General features: G+C 36.9%; 1 protein-coding gene across 1 annotated transcript in view; it reads left to right on the top strand.

Moving 5' to 3' along the window:
* LRIG3 (leucine rich repeats and immunoglobulin like domains 3) overlaps positions 1–18,568 on the top strand; it is a 42,186-nt gene extending 23,618 nt beyond the window's left edge. The window contains exons 6-19 of the mRNA XM_015855211.3: positions 789–932; positions 1,256–1,399; positions 1,804–1,947; positions 3,212–3,292; positions 3,916–3,987; positions 4,384–4,455; positions 6,302–6,465; positions 9,841–10,161; positions 11,477–11,758; positions 12,450–12,902; positions 13,133–13,291; positions 14,337–14,480; positions 14,560–14,835; positions 17,833–18,568. Of these exons, the coding sequence (XP_015710697.2) occupies positions 789–932; positions 1,256–1,399; positions 1,804–1,947; positions 3,212–3,292; positions 3,916–3,987; positions 4,384–4,455; positions 6,302–6,465; positions 9,841–10,161; positions 11,477–11,758; positions 12,450–12,902; positions 13,133–13,291; positions 14,337–14,480; positions 14,560–14,835; positions 17,833–18,077 (2,701 nt within the window). The 3' untranslated portion in view covers positions 18,078–18,568. The remainder of the gene's footprint in view (positions 1–788; positions 933–1,255; positions 1,400–1,803; positions 1,948–3,211; positions 3,293–3,915; positions 3,988–4,383; positions 4,456–6,301; positions 6,466–9,840; positions 10,162–11,476; positions 11,759–12,449; positions 12,903–13,132; positions 13,292–14,336; positions 14,481–14,559; positions 14,836–17,832) is intronic.
* The last annotated feature ends 397 nt before the right edge of the window (positions 18,569–18,965 follow it).

The raw sequence follows: 18,965 nt of genomic DNA, 5'->3' as shown, positions 1-18,965 counted from the left end.
AAAAAACAGTTAACGTTGTTTTCTGTACTTGCATGAGAGTAGACTTCCCTTTTCGTGTTGCTCAGAAAGCTGCCTGGAGTTGGTACGGATTTCGTAGTTGAAAAGGACCAAAGCCAAGCAAATGTTGAAAGAACAGGAAAACCAAAAATATGGAGTGCTGCTCTCACTGCAGCTTACCTTCCAGCGCTAGATATACCTTATAATTCCTATTACATTTGAGTCTGAATGTCAGGCCTACAAAAGGAGTGTATGTGTGTGTAGTTCTTAAGACAACTTGAGAAAGAGGGAAGAAACTATGTAAGCAGTTAGAGAAGACAATGAAAGGGTATATAAGGAATTCCCGATTCCAGACTAAGAGAGGGAGAAACTATCCAGGATATTTGTTCTGGCTAAGTATTACAACTAGAAAGTTTAACTTTGCAATCAGTAATCAATCATAATGCAAATTAAAAGTGAAAATTAACAACTGTATTTCTGGATGGACTCCAGGAACTTGATGTCACTTTTGAGAACAGGATCGATCATGACATACTAGGTCTAGAAGGATTCTTTAAATCTAACCATTAAGTAAACTATCAAGTACATATCCTCAGTATTAGAAAGGCAGAACAGTAATAGCATGGGCGAACATAATGTATTACAGTAAAAGGTTTGAATTTTATTACATCTTTCTTCTGTTTTTTAATTTGCAAGGCAGGTATTTAAATAAAATTTGTTTCCAGGGAGGTAGGAGAAGTTGTTGGTATGCGAGTAAACTTCTGCTGAAACTGTAAAATTTATTGATGCAGGGAACTGAATCGCAACAAAATTAAAAAAATAGATGGGCTTACTTTCCAAGGACTTCCAGCTTTGAAGTCATTAAAACTACAGAGAAACGGGATTACTAGGCTCATGGATGGTGCATTCTGGGGATTAACCAACATGGAAATTTTGTGAGTACCATCTTTCATAGACTGTGCTATTAATACACTAAGTACGATTGTAAATAATAGAATTGCTTGCTAAACTATAGAAGTGTTTATGAACTAACCTATTCTGGCATGGTTTGAAAAACAACTAGTGTTAATTACTATGTATGTAAAGCAGTGCATTCTGAATGCATGCATAAAACATGGTGTAAACAGATCTAAACATACACTGCAGCTATCTGGCCAGTATCATTAAGTGAAATGTGGACCTGTGGCAAAGCACGTGCATCACTGAGTTTCTGAATCTTAGTTGTTTTTTTTTTTTTTTTCTGTTTGTGTATGTATAGGCAGCTGGACCATAACAACTTAACAGAGGTAACCAAAGGCTGGCTTTATGGCTTGCTGATGCTGCAGCAGCTCCATCTCAGCCAAAATGCCATCAGCAGGATCAGTCCTGATGCCTGGGAATTTTGCCAAAAACTCAGTGAGCTGTGAGTAGCTTTTATTCTATTCCAGATTTGAAATTAGGGTACGTGCCAAAGCATGAGCTTCTTACCACTGATCTGTGAATTTTTCATAACAAAGTTTCCAAGGTGACAGCAACTTTTCTACATATAAGACAGTTAAATTTTGTTGGAAGAAGTTGAAGCCATCCATGACTGCTTCATTTCACTGTAGTTGTTCTAGAGCTATAACGCAATCATTTTCAAATGAAAGAAATTTGTTCTGCAGTAATTTGTGAATAATTAGAAATGATAAGCTGTATGGTCAAAAATAGTGTGATAGGCTTTGTGTTCATTGTAAAGGAACCACTTCTCCCACTTGAAAATTCATCTGGGTTGAACTGAGTAACAAATAATGGAACAAAAACATTAAAATCCATTTTTCCTTGCAGAGATTTGACGTTCAATCAATTAACAAGGCTAGATGATTCAAGCTTTGTTGGCTTAAGCCTGCTAGTTGGACTGTATATTGGAAGCAACAAAGTAAACTACATTGCTGATTGTGCCTTCCGGGGACTTTCTAGTCTGCAGACTTTGTAAGTTGACTAGCTTGAGTTTTAAGGTTAAAAACATTAAGAAACCGTCTGTATGTTGTTAGGTTGTTGTTGTTATGCTTTGCTTTGCCTTTTGTAACTTTCCTAGCATACTGTTTTTTCTTTTGCCCAGTAAGATTTTTTTTTCCTACAATAGTCTGAAGAGGGAGGGCTTATTTCTTAAAGACTGTGTAGTGGATACTGTTAATTTTAATACAAACTTTCTGGTAGCAGTTCTTCATTCAGAGGCAGTGAGCAGCCTATTCACAGCCATAGAGACCTGATAGTTCTGTTTTAACTAAGTCCATACCTTCCATCGTGGTAGAATTGAACAGGCAACACTGTGTATGTGTAGGTGCTTGTCCTGATTGAGCAATCATTTTAAGCATTTGATCTCATATTTTGAAATAGCATTTCTTAAAGGACGAAGAAGAAGTAAATTAATCTAAAAATACTTTGCTTCATTAGAATTTGTTTTTTTTTATTTTTTTTATTTTTTTACCATTGGTTCATCTGTTAGCCAGATGAATGAAGAAGTTACTTCTACTTTTCCCTCTAGACTTTAAAGAGTGATGGCATTTAGAGGCATCCAGCAAAGATGTAATTTACAGAGATGCATTCTGTATTTTTTAAATACATATATAGGTCATAAAAAGAAGTCAAAAAGACTTTGTCAGATTTCTAAATTTACACAGGAAGAATCATTAAACCTTTTCTCACAGACTTGTTCTCCTTTAGCCTTACCTACTGATTCTCTGTTGATACACTGTTCTTTTCACAAATCTCTCAAATATCATTGTGTGTCACAGGTAACATAGCTAATTCTGTGAATAGTGTAGAGTGTAGAAACAGTTTGCTTATTAATTAATCTCAGTGTATTAATGTTCACAGTATACAAAGACATAAATGAATTTCAGTTTGAAGGAGGCAACAGTTGATCTTTTTTCCTTCTTCTGATGCTCCTCCTTCTGTCTTGTATCTGAAAACCCATGTAGGGGAATGTGGTTTAGTTCTATAATTATTATCAGCGTTGGTTTTGCTATCTTTGTAATTATCAGTGGAAAAAGTGCTAATTTATAGTTGTCAAAGTGTTCCAGTAAGAATGATAATGAAGTAACTCAAAAGGAGGAGAAAAAAAAGTGCTGTGAGACAATGATTTCAGGAATTTTTTTTAAGTAATACGTGTTCTTTAAGAAGTACATACCTTCTTTTTCCTAATATCTCTCATGGTTTGATTTCCCCACCCGCCCCCTTTCCTTTTAAATAGGGATCTGAAAAACAATGAAATATCATGGGCTATTGAAGATATGAATGGTGCCTTCTCTGGTTTGGATAAGCTTAAGAAGCTGTGAGTATCACCATGTCTAATTCTTTTTAAAATAAATAAGTAGCTTACATTATGCCTCTTGTGATGGACCAGTCCAACGTGATATTATGTTTTCCATGGTTAGGTGGTTCTTCTCCCTTAACGTTTTGTTTGCTATGAAGTTTTAATTTCTATGAAAGCAATTTCTGATTTTTTGAGTGAAGCTAATCTGAAATACGCATGCACATTTCAACTGTACTATTTTTAGAAACTTTTTAGAAAAAAGTGTATTATCAAACATTACAGATGTATAGTGTCTGGAATAGTCTTTGATAAAGCAGTGCAGCATCCAATGGAAAGGGCTTAACTGGTATGGAAAGACAATTTGAAATTGTACATCCATGCAATAAAAATATGCTTATGTGTATAAATAATATATATTCCTGAACTGTATACATTAAACATGCTTTAAAATCGTTATAAAATCAAGATGTTTAGTCAAGTGCAGTAAATCAGTTTATTTTAAAGGTGAGGCATTTTGCTGCATTGAGAAAGGCTGAATGGTAAATATTAGTCACAGTTTGGAAATAAATGCTAAAAAATACAATTGTTTGGCTCAAGAAAACTTCCATCTTTTTTGCATTATGTACGTTATTTCTTTTCAGGATACTGCAAGGAAACAGAATTAGATCCATTACAAAGAAAGCATTTTCTGGCTTGGATGCACTCGAACACCTGTAAGTAGTAAACACTCTTATTTAAGCCATCATTTGAAAAAAAACAAAAAACAAACAAAAAAACCCCCAAATTTTGATATAGAAACAAAAATAGGACTGATGAGCTTTACTTATGATGTTGAATGAAACACACTCTGAATAATGGGAGTATTCTTAATGGAGTTTTTTATGGTTTTTTAATGGAGTTCTGCTGAATGTGAATTTTGATATTAATACAGAAGGTGTCATATTTATTAAGCATGCTATATAAAACTCTTCAATATTGTCTCTTTGGTTTTTGAGCTAGTAAAACCTTTGTATGTAACTGATGTAACAAACTGTTCCTAGAAACTTCATGTTGAATACATTAGTTCAATCAATTACTCTTTAACGTTTTTCTTCTTGTTTGTTTTGTAGGGATCTAAGTAATAATGCAATTATGTCAGTTCAAGGAAATGCTTTTTCACAAATGAAGAAACTCAACAAATTGTAAGTTTCTGTCAAAAAATAGTCACCTCTATTGAATTCTTAACTATATAAACATATAAGAGCTTTGTAAGTTGCTGCCTGACACAGTGATAAACTCATATTTTGACATCTCTGAAGGTGTCGGTGTTTTTTTACTTAGTTTTTATGTGACAAGTGTGTTTAAGTCAGATGGCATAGGGTAAGGAGTGTTCATTTTCTGCTACATTTGGTATCTAGAGTCCTGATTTTAAATTGGCTGATCTCTAATAGATACTAGATACAGGAGACTTTGATGTAATGTGCTGTAGCATCAGCAGTGCTATTGCAGAGCTAAAGCTTACTGGACCAGTGAAATGCAGTAAAGTAATTCTTTTATAAAGACCAAGTTGTCAGTGCTTGTAATTGGGTCCTTTAGTCCTGCTGCAGCATAGGGGCAGGTCTTCAGAGAAGTCGTGAAGCGGTCATTGGGAAGAATGCAAACTTCTTGACTTTTTTTTTTTTTTTGTCTTCTCTTATTTTTTTGATAAAAGCATTAGATTTTAAAGCTACAATTTTCTGTAGAGAAAAATGCAGCTATTACTCCTTTTTGACCACAGTTAATGCTTACTCTTAAATATGCGTTCTTTTTTCCCCTTATTCGTATCATCCTTCTGTTGTTAGATCTGTTGCTCTGAGTTGCTCTACTGCATAATGTGGCAACAAACAAAAGAATAACAAGAACATAAAGCTCTTGTTACGTGGTATTGGGTGCAATAGAAAAAGTAGTGAGGAACCTTGTATGATGGTCAATTGACTGTTCAGTTTTGTGTTAACCATATCCTGACACAGCTGCAGGTGCTGTAGAAAGCAGCAACCATGTTTCTATCCATAGCCAGGCATTCTCTTCTTCCTTAGTTTGGATTTAGTTGTATTGATTAGTTTGCTGAACTCAGCCAGCCAGCTGCTGGACAATTGTTAGGTGTGGTGCAAAAGAAGCAGTGGGAGCCTGGGACTGACATCTAGGGATTGATCCAGATTATTTGAAGACTGATCAAATGTGATGAAATGACAGGCTAATGCTGCTTTGGGAGATGTGATATACCACAAGATAGCAGTCTCCTGAACACTTCAGTGAAGTAACTACTCAAAAGTTGTTGGTTTCCTTTTTTTCTCTATTTCTCCTGAGTCTCCTAGTAGGCTTCTTATGTATGAGAGAGACAAGACACAAGCAAATGATAGAAAGTACTTTCCCAGAAGTAAAATTGTTTAGTATAAATTCCCATCTAGTCATTTCATTCTAACTGAACTGAATGCTTCCTACTTCAGCTATTGATTGCATGTGCTTCACAGAGTATCACTCTGGTTTATTCTTTTATTATTTCATTCCTCTGTGAATGTAGCGATTTGTTCACAGAAGTTAGGTGCACTGATAACCATTTTTGCACTTGTTATTGCAATACCAGCTATTCTTCATCTCCGTGTTCTCCTTTTAAAATATGTGCCACAAGATAAATTCTGACAAAAATGAGAATGAGGAAAGAAATTGTCTCAGAATTGTTCTGGTGTTAGCTTTCGAAACACCTCTCCTCTGGACTGCTATTTCAAGTGCTCTTTCTGTGTCTTCTACTTTTGACTGTTGACCCGAAACACTAGAAACATGTCCAGCTGCCTGAAAGCTTATGCGTTGCAGAAACTGGAGCTAAGGAGAATATGTGCGCTTTGTAAAATTTCACAATATTGGCAAGAATGTCATCGCATTTGAGCTAAATAGTGTTGGTGACTTTTTCTTGTAATGGAAGTATTTAGATTAAAAATTAGCTTCATGTTTATTGACTTGCCTTATGAGAATCCAAGCAAACAGGCTTTGAGTGTAATTGCTTTTACTTAGGCACTTAAACACATCAAGTCTCTTGTGTGACTGCCAGTTAAAGTGGCTACCGCAGTGGGTGTCAGAGAACAACTTTCAGACCTTTGTAAACGCCAGTTGTGCCCATCCTCAGCTTCTAAAAGGGAGAAGTATCTTTGCTGTCAGCTTGGATGCATTTGTCTGTGGTGAGTATAGTCTCTATTCCTCATTACGTAGAAAAAAAGTTTGCTGAATGTTGATTTTGGTTGTGTCTTCTTAGATGTTTTGAATTTATTAGTAAAATTGAAAGGATTTAATGTTTGTTAACATTTTCTTTTCTGTTCCCAAAATCTGATGTAGACGTACTACATTTGTGGCTTTCTACAAAATGGGTAGTGACATTTTCCTGACTTTTTTTTTGTGTATAGCTTACATAGGACATCACATAGTGTGCAAGAGAAAGCTCAGCAGCTTGTGGTGGTAAATGCATATGCTTCTAAGGATTCTTCTTAAGTGATCTGTATTTTGGATAACTTAAGATGCCATTTTTGTTTTTGGTTACTTGCAAATTATATTCATACTTCATCAAATTTGATTTTATTCCAAAGCTGAGAAAAGTAGAAGATAAAATAGCTATAATCTGACTTCTTTGTGTGTGCTTGAAGTCTGCTTCAAAAATGGGAACACCAAGTTATTGCCTATATTTGAACCGTGTTTTAAAACTTATGATTTCCTTCAGTAGTGTTACTACTATTTTGTATTTCAGTATGCCAGACAGTGAAGACTAATAAAATATTCTTACCTTAGGGCTTGAGAATTTCAGGTGAGAGCATTGCCTTTAGATAAGATTTCTTGACCTGCATGGAGTAGCATTCATTATGACTGTGCATGAGGGAGAATGGTATACATATACTAGGAATTCAGAACAACAATGCAAGTATGTTTTAGTACTCCTAATGAATTGACTGGAAACTTTGGAAAATCTAAGAAAATAGAGAGCTACCTGGATTTCATATGTTTTTGTTATGTATATATTAATTTTCTATTGCTAAAGAAAACTCAAATGTTGTATTTGTCTTCTCAGTAACTTTCCTTTCATTGCAAGTATGATTGCTTAATTTATACTGTTTCCACTCGCATCCTTTTTTTCAGTGACACAGCAGGCACTAAACATAAAATGTTACTTGAATTTTTTTCTCTCTTCCTGTTAGCAGTCAAATGTTTTTATATATTAATAGTAAGTAATGAGTAAATGGTGCATAATTTAGCTAGTGCTGAAAAGGGAGGGTTGATGTAGTGCACTAAATTACTGATTATTTGACAGGTAATGAAGTATATATGAATTATACATATATGTATATATTAGATAATTATTTATGAGAAGTTAATTCTGGCAATATATTCACTTTGAGGTTTTAATTATATATCTCTTATGTGCTAAACCACAGGGGACAGTGATCTTTCTTTAAGCTCTTGAGTGACATTTTTAATGAATTAATTTTAACACATTTAAGGAATCTCCTTTATTTTTTCCAAGGACAGCACATGTTAGACAAGAGTTTCATATTTGTGAAGTTAAAAATAGAAAAAAATATAATTTATGCTTTCTAAAGCCACACATTTCAAGCTGAAATAAATTGTGAAGCATTTCTGTACTAAAGATATCTGTGGAATAAAAATAGAGTAGATGTCTTTGTGACCTGAATTAATTACTAAAGTTTTGCTGAGTGCTAAGGAGTACCGCCTCCGTGATGTATAGCTTGATTTTCATTGTAGAATAGTCAAGTGGCTTCTATAAAACGAGAAATGCTTTCCTCAAAAGCGAAAGGTCACATGTGTATGTGTGTGATGCATCTGTGTGTACACACATATGTGGCACATACTAAAATAAATACTCCTATGTTATTCTGTCCTGAAGAAAACATGTTACTGGTTTTATCTTTCATATTCTGTAGTATCTGCTTGTTTGATTGATTTTCTCATGCCCTATTACTATTTTAAACATTTCACAGAATCACAGAATGACCTGGGTTGGAAGGGATCTCAAGGATCATGTAGTTCCAACCCCCCTGCCTATCAGGGCCACCAAACATACACATTTACTAGATCAGGTTGCCCAGGGCCCCGTCCAACCTGGTCTTGAACACCTCCAAGGACGGGGCATCCACAACCTCCCTGGGCAGCCTGTTCCAGGACCTAACCACTCTCCTAGTAAAGAACTTCCCCCTAACATCCAACCTAAATCTTCCCTCTTTCAACTTAAAACCATTTCCCCTAGTCCTGCTATTGTCAGCCCTTTTGAAGAGTTTACACCCCCATGGGTGTAGGTTCCCTTCAGGTATTGAAAGGCTGCAATGAGGTCATCTCGCCTCCTGCCCTGTCACGTGGCTAATTAAAGTACTTAAAATGTTAGTTATCTTTAAGCAAAGTCTTGACGGTATTAATTTATTCTGCAAGTAGCATAATCTGACTTGGAGGACTCAATACATGGATATGAAGGTGAAAAACTAAGTGGCCTGGTTAATTCTTAAGATCCAGGTCAAAAGTACAGGTTCTGGGTGGAGATCCATGTTGCTCTGTACCTGGAGCTTACCATCAGACTTTCAGGTGACTTGTAGCTCAGGTTCAGACTGTCTGTGTATCCATCTGTAACAGGCCATGTTGAGATTCATTAAAGGAAATTATGCTTTGACCATTGTATGTTGTTTCCAAAATGATGAGAGTAAAGAACAAATGGGCAAGGTAAAGTATAACTCTGCAGTGCAGGGAGGTTCTGTGGTGAGGAGTAGTTTGGGGTTGGGGGTTTTCTTTCATTGCATGTGAAATTTGTGCTTGAGTCTTTGTCAGTAGGTAGGAGCGCTGGGGCCTTTTGGTTTTGAGAGACTTCTCCTTTTGTACGTGTGATCTATGTGCAGTTTACAGAATAACTGGTTCAGAAGGCAGCTAATTCTGCAAACTCACAAAATAGCATTCTGGAGGTAACTTAGCAATAGCAAGAAGAATTCCACAGATAACCACTTGAATTTCTTGTGCACTGCCTTCTGATAGGATTTTAAACACTGCTGCATTTGCAAAATAGGTCAGTGCAGCAAATCATTGGAACAGCAACTTTCTTACTTTTTTTTTCTTGTTGCAGGTTTGGGAAAAAATAGGACTTAAACATTGCTTCTGATAGCAGAAAACTAGGCTTTCAGTAAAGAAAAACTCATAGCAGACTGAGATGTTGTTAAGATGAAGAGTATACTTTGTGACTTACACTCAGAATAATTCTTCCAGATGTCAAGGGGCTCTTCTCTCTTGAAGAAACTACACACACAGTCTGCTTTTAAGTGTTCTTTGTCTTCAATAAGAGTTGACTTGGCATAATAAATTCATAAATATGGCATCTTTAAGTGCCCTAAGGCTGACAAAATTTAAAACAAAAACTTTGGGTATCCATTTTATAAATACTTACTTGACTCTTCTCTTAAACCTGTAAAACAAGTTGTACAATCTTTTCTAAATATAGTCCTCAGGGCTCAGATATATTTTACTCTTCCTCAGTGCTGCTTTTTCTTTTTTTCCTTCTCCCCTCTGTGCAGATGATTTTCCTAAGCCACAGATCACTGTCCAGCCAGAAACCCAGTCAGCAATTAAAGGCTCCAATTTGAGTTTTGTATGTTCGGCAGCCAGCAGCAGTGATTCCCCGATGACCTTTGCATGGAAGAAAGACAATGAATTACTGCATGATGCTGAAATGGAGAATTATGCACACCTCCGGGCGCAAGGCGGTGAAGTGATGGAGTATACCACCATCCTTCGACTGCGCAATGTTGAATTCAGCAGTGAAGGGAAATACCAGTGTGTAATTTCAAATCACTTTGGTTCATCCTACTCTATTAAAGCCAAACTTACAGTAAACAGTAAGTATGTTATCCATTGCTTGTAGATAATGAAGTAGAATCATTTAAATCAAGATATGTACATTTATTTGCATTCTCATTGTCTGTATCGTTTAGAAGAGAATGAAAAAAAAAGCTTTTGAAGAAGAAAATCTCCCTTAATAAGCTGATTTTGTTCTTGTTGTTTAAAATGTTTCTGGTTCCAAAATTACCATTCCATTTTACCTCTTACCCCATTGTGCTGAACCACAGCATAGGGGAAAATAGAAAACAAAAAAACCAAGCTGAATGTAAGAAAATGTGATAGACTCTGTGTAACAAAATGGTAAAACATCAGTCTTTTCTACTCCATATACTCCATTTCAAAGTGTTAATGGCAAAATCCTGAAGGAAGATGTTAGCAGAAATGAGATTTTGATCTTGATAGTCTCACAAACTACAGAACTCTGACTTTCTTTTTGCTGCCTGCTGCTAAATTCAGGTTATGGGATTTTATGTGTTTTTACATCCAAGAAGAGTTAAAATAATGAGTATGCTGTGCCAAAAAGTACAAGGGCTGTTCCGAAAGTAATGACTCCCATTTTATTATGTTAGCCCACAATGTCAGATGTGAATGTTGGTGGTAAGGCAATAGATGTTGAATCTTCCTGCCAGTATTCCATTACATTTTGTTGCCATGCAACATATCACAGCAGAGGGGCAGTCTGACAAAATGGTGTCTGTCCTGGAAGTGCACATGAAGCAAAGATGTGGCGCTGAGTCCATGTAGATTCAAAAAAGCACTCTGGATTTCTGGAATTGCAGACTGTCAAATCAGACCTCTATATAGTGAAGGCTTGAGTCAAGACAGAGAAGAAGACAACCTTTCTTATGCAATATGATAATGCTGGGCCTCATGTCAGTTTGAAGACTATGGAGCATATTGCCAATCACTGCTGGACTGTCCAGTCCACCCACTGTACAATCCAGATTTGATGCATTCTGACTTCTGTCTGTGTGGACCAATAAAGATGGATGGCATGGGCAACATTTTTCTAGCAATGATGGTAGCATAGCAACTATGAAACAGTGGGCCACCTTTGCCAGTGAAGTTTTTTATGAGCAAGACATGCAGGATCTTGTTCATCACTGACAAAAATGCACAGCTAATGGTGGAGATGTTGAAAAATAGTGTGCTACATCTGACAATTTACTCTTCAATATCGTTATTGTGCTTTTTGTATCTGCTGTAGTTTCCACGGAAATAAACAGTAGTCATTACTTTTGGAGCAACCTACATAAAAACATGTTTCATGTATCATTAATTATTGTTTTAATATTGCTAACTTTTCTTTAGTGCTGCCTTCATTTACGAAGATTCCCATGGACTTAACCATTCGTGCTGGAGCAATGGCACGTTTGGAATGTGCTGCAGTTGGGCATCCTGTCCCACAGATTGCTTGGCAGAAAGATGGTGGAACAGATTTTCCAGCAGCACGCAAGAGGCGTATGCATGTCATGCCTGAAGATGATGTATTCTTTATTGTTGATGTAAAAATTGAGGACACAGGCGTTTATAGCTGTACAGCTCAAAATACTGCTGGAAGCATTTCGGCTAATGCAACATTAACAGTTCTAGGTAAGAAACTGGCAGTCTATTAAGTGCATAAATCTTCTTCAAGGTCTGAACTATTGTTGAATAGTTTTAAAATCACTGTTTTTTTTTTTTTTTTTAATTGCATTGTTTTCAAAGTGGTGTATAATAATTACAGTATTCTGAAATATTATGCATTGACACAGTTATGGATTAGAAATGTGTATGCCAGCACACAGTCACTGTTAGAATTCAAAATAATAAAAGATAGTTACACCTGGGGCTTTGAGCAGCCTGGTCTAGTGGGAGGCCCCTGTATATAGAAGGGGGTTGGAACCAGATCATAGAAGTCTTTTCCAACCATTCTATGATCCTTTTCTTGTGCATAGTTGAAATAATTTATAATATATACAAAGAGAAAAAAAAAATCCTATCTTTTAATTTCCTGATGATTTGTTAGCCATTTTAATCTAATTCTATACACTCTCAAGCATATATGATTTGGACTTTTTGTCCTTGTAAGGGAAGCAAGCATCTAAATCTGATCAACTGACAAGCAAGCTGTAGACTCCTAGTTCAAATTCCTTGAAGGTGTTTTCTCTGAAAATGACTGTAAGCTTCATTAGGCCTTACTGGTGCATTTTATTTAGCTTTTCCTCTTGAGCTGTGAAAGAAAGGAGCATGTTCCCATTTTTGCAAGGTTATATAGAATATAAAGCTTATGCTTTCTTTTCAGAAACACCATCATTTTTGCGGCCTTTGCTGGATCGAACTGTAACAAAAGGTGAAACTGCAGTCTTACAGTGCATTGCTGGTGGTAGCCCTCCGCCCCGACTGAACTGGACTAAGGATGACAGCCCTCTCGTGGTAACAGAAAGACATTTTTTTGCTGCAAGCAATCAGTTATTAATTATTGTGGATACAGATGTAGAAGATGCTGGGAAGTACACTTGTGAAATGTCTAATACACTTGGAACAGAACGAGGCAACATTCGTCTTAATGTAATTCCTACTCCCACTTGCGATTCTCCTCAAAACATTACTCCAGCACTTGATGATGATGGATGGGCCACAGTTGGCATTGTCATCATAGCTGTGGTTTGCTGTGTGGTGGGCACTTCCTTGGTGTGGGTGGTCATCATCTACCACACTAGAAGAAGAAATGAAGATTGCAGCATCACAAATACAGGTGTGTAAACTGAGGGCTTGCTTTGGGAAAAAAAAATATATATATATATATGTATGTATATATTTGTGATTACTTTCCAGTGACTTTCTTGTAGGAATATTTGTGTGCTTTTTCTCAGTCTGAAGAGTGAACTGGTTGTTACTTTCAGCACTCTTCTTACAAATATAAAAATTCTTCTACTGATCCTGAAGTATGCTGATGGCTTTTGTGCATGTTTTGTTCCACCACAGATGAAACAAATTTACCTGCTGACATTCCAAGTTACCTGTCATCCCAGGGCACACTGGCTGAAAGGCAGGATGGATATGGCTCATCTGAAAATGGTAGTCATCATCAATTCCTCGCCTCTTCTCTGGGAGGGTATTTCTTACAGCAGAGGGACAGTAATGGTAAGTGCAAAATGTTAAGCAGATTTTTCATCTTGCTTGAGTAGCTACAGTTTGCCTGTTGTCTTTCTAACTTAAGGAAATAACACTAGTGAAACATCTTCAGTGAAGTTTGAGAGTGTAAGATTTATTGCATGTGAATGCATCGGTAAGCTAATAACAGAAACATGGTTCTGCTCATCCAAATGACACTATGGCTTTGCTTAATTATTTTTCTCTAGTCTCAAGGGTACATTTGAACTGATGATCACATTTCCAAAATAAGAGTGACCAGAAGGAGTTGTAACAATGTGTTTTACTCGGTTGTAGTTTGGAAGGAATGGCTGTGCTGGAATCTAGAGGTGGATGTTAATACCAGCATAAGTTTAGTTTAACACAACTGGTGCAATTTCCTGTCAGAGAACTTGTTAGGGTCAGAGTCAATAAACAATTTAAGACAACTGCATGATGAAAACTGCAGCATTTTTAACATACCTGTTGCCTAATGGTCCAAAACATTACCTGTGTTAGCAAGAAAAAATGCATCTTAATGGGAAAATGCTAAGGGTGCAGACACAGTCAACAGCTGGGACAGAAGCAAATGGAGCAGTGGTTTGAATGTCTTGCAGTTGTGAAGTTTTCAGAAAGTCTGCCTCTTTGCAGAGTAAGAGCCATGAAGCATGTCTGCAGCTTTCATGAGCCAGTGACCTAAAATTCAGAAGAGCTATTTGAACAGTCAGCTTCTCTCTCTGGCTTTTCCACTCAGGTCTTTCTCATTACCACTAGTAAGTGCTCTAGAATGTGGCAGATATACATATATATATGTATAACAGAGTATAAGCCTGGCTTCCTTGGTTCTTATCCCTGTGCTTGGGTTTGTTCTGTTATCTATTGACCACATAATGAAATAAAATGTGACATTTTGTCTGTTAATTGATAAATTAAACTCTTTCCACAGTTGGCCTTCTAATGAAATGTTTAAAAGATGGGGTTCTTAAGAGAACAAAACTTATGAAAACATAAGCTGAATCTTAGGACCATATGCTAATGTGTCAATTATATTTTTAAGGTATTTGCCACCTAGATAATGGCAGCGAAACAGATCTAGACGGTGTTGCAGATCCATTTCTATGCCACTACCTGGGGACTTCAGGGACTATGTATTTAAAAGGAAACACATGCAGCTCTGAGACCTTTGAAGCATGCAGCCCAAGTAAGTTGAAAAAGAAAATAGTCTTAAATAATTTCTGTGCTGTGATAAATGCATATAAAAGGAATTTCATTTTCTTTAGGTTGCAGCCCTGACCAAAGAACAGCAAACCTGGATCATTATGAGTCTGGATACTTAAAGAAAAAGGAATGCTGTCAGTACTCACCTCCACTGGAAGATCCCTTTGACCAGTGCATTGGCATTATTGGGATGCAGGCTACAAGCAGCAAGTTGATTAACTCCATTTATACTCAAAATGAAGGAACAGGACTAAAAAGCAGAAGTCTGAACTCAGACAAGCTTGATTTAAACAGAAGTTTAGAACCCTCGTCTGTTATCAGTAACAGCACTTTCATGGGTAAGTTCTTGCTCTTTTTTATTCAAGCTGTTGATATCTGTATTGTCTCTCACTTCCTACTTGTAACACTAAGCAAATCCTTTTCAACTATTTTATCCCTCCTACAGTAAGTCTGTAGTAGTGCTTTGTTGCTCATGTAACTAACACTGTGAAAAAAAATATTCTTGTTCAGTTTGTGGGGGTTTCTTTCAGCAGATGTGAGAAAATTTAGCAAGGTAATACGGCATGTGAGATGTAAGTATTTATTAAAAGGAGGAAAGACAGAAAGTATCTGAGGAAAGGCAGTTGGAGAGTTGTTCTTAGGCTTTGCATGTGTTATTGTTCCACCTCCTCAAGTAACTTACTGTATGACAGTGTTTATTTTTAAGATGTACAGTATGCAGAGAGGTGCCTAGAACTGTATATATGGACTGCCTCTCTCTGGCAGTGTATGAGGACAGTTGGATGCTCATGAACTGTGTTGTTGTCAGGATGGGACCAGAAATTAGGCAGTAATGGACCCTCTCTTGCGTTACAGAGTGGACAGGTTAGGGCTTGTTCAAAAGCTACGCTAGCCTATGCCAAGGTAGTTGTCATGTTAAAGGTGATAGTCCAAAGAGTTGGTTCATCCTTGGGTGTAACTGTGAGCTGCCCTCTGCTTGTCAGAAAATCTGACTTCTCAGGAATATTTGATAGAACATTTTAAATGTTCGATGGTCAGGAGCAGGAAAGTGATCACAATAGAATTGCATAATGGTCAGATTTCAGATTACTAGGGGGTCTTAATAGCTTACTTACACATCTCTTCAGCAGTATGCTTTTTATCTTAGTGTGGCTGGCAGATATCCATAAACGCTAGAACTCTTACTTAAAAATACATTTTCATAAACTTTAGACATATTAGAAGTTTTGCCTGCCAGGCAAAAAGGTGTGCAGGTGGGCTTAGAGCAGGTGGTGAGACCGATGCTGATGTATGTGGGTATATTGTAATGTTGTCAGCCACAACTACTTGCTCTTCAAAGTAAAGCACTGTGGAAAGATGCCCTGTCTACCCCTCCTGTCTGGTGGTATGAATGACGGAATAGTTCCTGAAGTTTAACTCAGTTTACAGTTTTAACCCAGGTTGCAGTGGGAGGTGGAAGAAGAAAAAGGTGGTTGCTTTAACTTTGAAGCTCACTAATTTTTTACACTGATTGGTTTGGTTTGTTTAAAATGCATGTAAATACATATACTACTTTCATCCCTGTTGTATCTGAATGCCAAGTGCAGCTCTGATACCGTGAACTCCTTCCTGGCTCATGTGTCAGCAGACTTGTCCAGGGCCAGGATCTGCCCACTCATGCAAGGGGAACCTGTGGGAATGTGCATCATTGAGCTCTTTGTTCTCTGGGGGAGGGAGGAGAAAGGGTAAAAGTTTTGAAGTTTTCCCCCTTCAAAAAACAGATGTTTAGAACTTAAAACGTTGCAGATGCCATATCTGGCAGAGGCCCTGGGATTGCACACAGCTTACTGGCTGCCTGCCACTATTACTGTGGTAGGACTCTGCAGATGGGGCTTTACCACATGTCTCCTGCAGAAAGTGGTTCTACCATGTGAAGATGTACCCAGGAATTAATGCAACCTTGGAGGCTTTTATTGCCCCTTCTGCCCTAATTGCCTACACAGAGCTGGTTACTGGTCAGTTTTCTCAGCTACTACCACACTCAAGTTGCATCAATCACTGTCTTGGACAGTCTTTGTGTTTAGCACTCTACACTCAGAGGAGCATGCGGTTAGATTTTGGAGATGGCTGTGAAAGGGCTCTTGATATATATTTCTAATCTTTCGCATTGCCGTCTTCAAATTTGGTCCCCTTTTTCTCCTACAACCACAATGTGGAGAGGCAGTTGGCTTTAACATCGCTGCTGATAACCGAGGCAGAAAGTTTACAGCTTGAATTTTCTTTTTTTAAGATGGGTTTAATTTGTAGCTTTGCTACTGAGGCACATCTTTTCATGTTGTGTTAGAAGCAAAATTGCTCTACACATCATTGATGCAAATATGGACCTTGTCCAGATGAATTCATACCAACATCTCTAATCACAGTTTTACTTGAAACCTTTGCTGTTAGCAAAGTTTGGCAGTTGAATGCAAAATTTGTTAATAATTGTAGTGTAAAGTTAGTAATAAAATTGAGTGCTTCAAAATCAGTCTATGGCACGTTCTGCTTAGGAAATAGTTCTTCTAAGTATCACAGATTATATACTTTTCATCAGCTGTATCAGGGCATTAGAGAAGACCCTTCTTGCAGAGGTGTTTGTGCTAGCACTTTTACAGTAGTGAAGTGTGAAGGGCACAGTAATTATTTTCTTGGTAGTGAATCCAAATAATAAAGATTAATAAAGATTCAACTTAAATGCTGATTTCTTTTTGGACTTGTGTCTATTCAAGCCAGCTGTAAGTAGAAAGATGGACAGGTGTGAATGAAGGCAGAATCTGGCTGAAAATTTTGACAGAACCTTTGTTATTAATTAATGGGAAATATTAACCAGAAGAAAGAATGTTTTAGCATTCCGGTTGCATGGGTGTTTTGTAACTGTATATGTTTCTTTTCACTTCTGTTGAATTACACATCATATTTCATGTGCCATTTGTTCAGAACAATCTTTGTGTCCTGTTTTTCAGTGATTGTTGCATTAAAACAGGCCTTGTGATTTGTTCGTAGTTTGATCTCTGTGCTCTTCCCTAAAGAAAAATGGGCATGGGTATAATTGTGAAAGCAAAGGTAATGAAGTTATGTCATGTGTGGCTTTCAAGTTATTTACCTTGGAAATATTTTTGATGTCTCAGGTAGAATATTGCCTTATAGTTGTGATCACGTTTGCTTTGAAGGGGAAGAATAATAGTTGAGTAAAAATCTCATGTTCCTAAACTTTTGCTTGTGTCAGTACTTGGCTTCCATTTTAACATGAAGCCCTCAGTGTGATACAAAACTGTTTGCATCAGTATTTCCATACTAACTCATTTACTGTCTTCCAGGAACGTTTGGAAAGCCTGTATGGAGGCCTCAGCTGGACGCCCTTTCAAGTCGTAGGCAGCCAGCAAGTTGTCAACCGAAAACCTCCCATAATAATCCTCACTCCTCATTGGACTTCGATCCAGAAGCAGATGAAGATGGAAGGGAAAGGACAGTTTCTAGAGGAGAAAATAGCATTTACAATTACAAACAGTCCTTTGAAAACTTTAGAACTTTTACTTTTCAATCCTGTGATTTGGATACATAGCTCCTTTTGGACCTGCCATTGATTTCTGGGACCAAAGAGATACTTTGACATAATACTACCTCAGTGTGGAATTTTATTTAAAAAGGGGAATGAGGAAAGGAAGAAGGGAAGAAAGAAACCACGTGATGCTATGAATTCAGAACAAAAAAATGCATTTTTATTCAAATAAAACATAATTGCCAAAATGCTCTAAGTTTTTTATATGGGGAAAACGTTCCTTATAAAAATACTATATTTCTAATTATTTTATAGCTTTCTTTTATGCAAATAATATCTTTTGTAAATTAATGGTGTAAATAATACAGCATATGTATTTCTATGTCGGACTTCATTTTATTGAAATGATTAGTAAGCATTCTAATTTTGTACTGTTACTTGTATCTTTTTTTACAAATGGAAACTCCATGCTGTTTGCAGGTATCTTGCATCTTATTTGCACATTATTTTGAATAAACTATGCTGCCATGTGGTCTCTGACCCACATTAATGTATGAAGAATGAGAAGTGTGAATTCTGTTTGTAAATAGAGAAAAGGAGTGTTAAATCTGTAGGTTCCTTCTGGTAAGTATTTGAACCTTCATTTGCCTGACATTTGTGTCTCTGGACTTCACTGTGTTAAATGTCTTCTGCTTCCAAGGGTAGGTGGATATTTGGTGTCTGGTAAGGTGGGTTGAAGCCCTTTATGCCAAAATAAAAAAGAAAATCTTCTATCTTCTGCATTTCAGCTATCAGATGTGTTTGCACACATTCTATTTTCATGCACACAAGGCTGCAGCTCTGTTTGCCTGTTTCTGCAACTGGTGTGCCTCCATGTGATGGAGGATATACGTGTAGTAGTAGATCCACAAATCCATATTCAGCTACTTACTAAAAGAAAATAATAATTAA

The sequence above is a fragment of the Coturnix japonica genome, chromosome 1, assembly GCF_054131305.1.
Source record: "Coturnix japonica strain WE chromosome 1, WE-NBRP24, whole genome shotgun sequence".
Taxonomy (NCBI): Eukaryota; Metazoa; Chordata; class Aves; order Galliformes; family Phasianidae; genus Coturnix; species Coturnix japonica.
The sequence above is the reverse complement of the archived record's forward strand: the minus strand, read 5'-3'. Positions and strand labels throughout refer to the sequence as shown.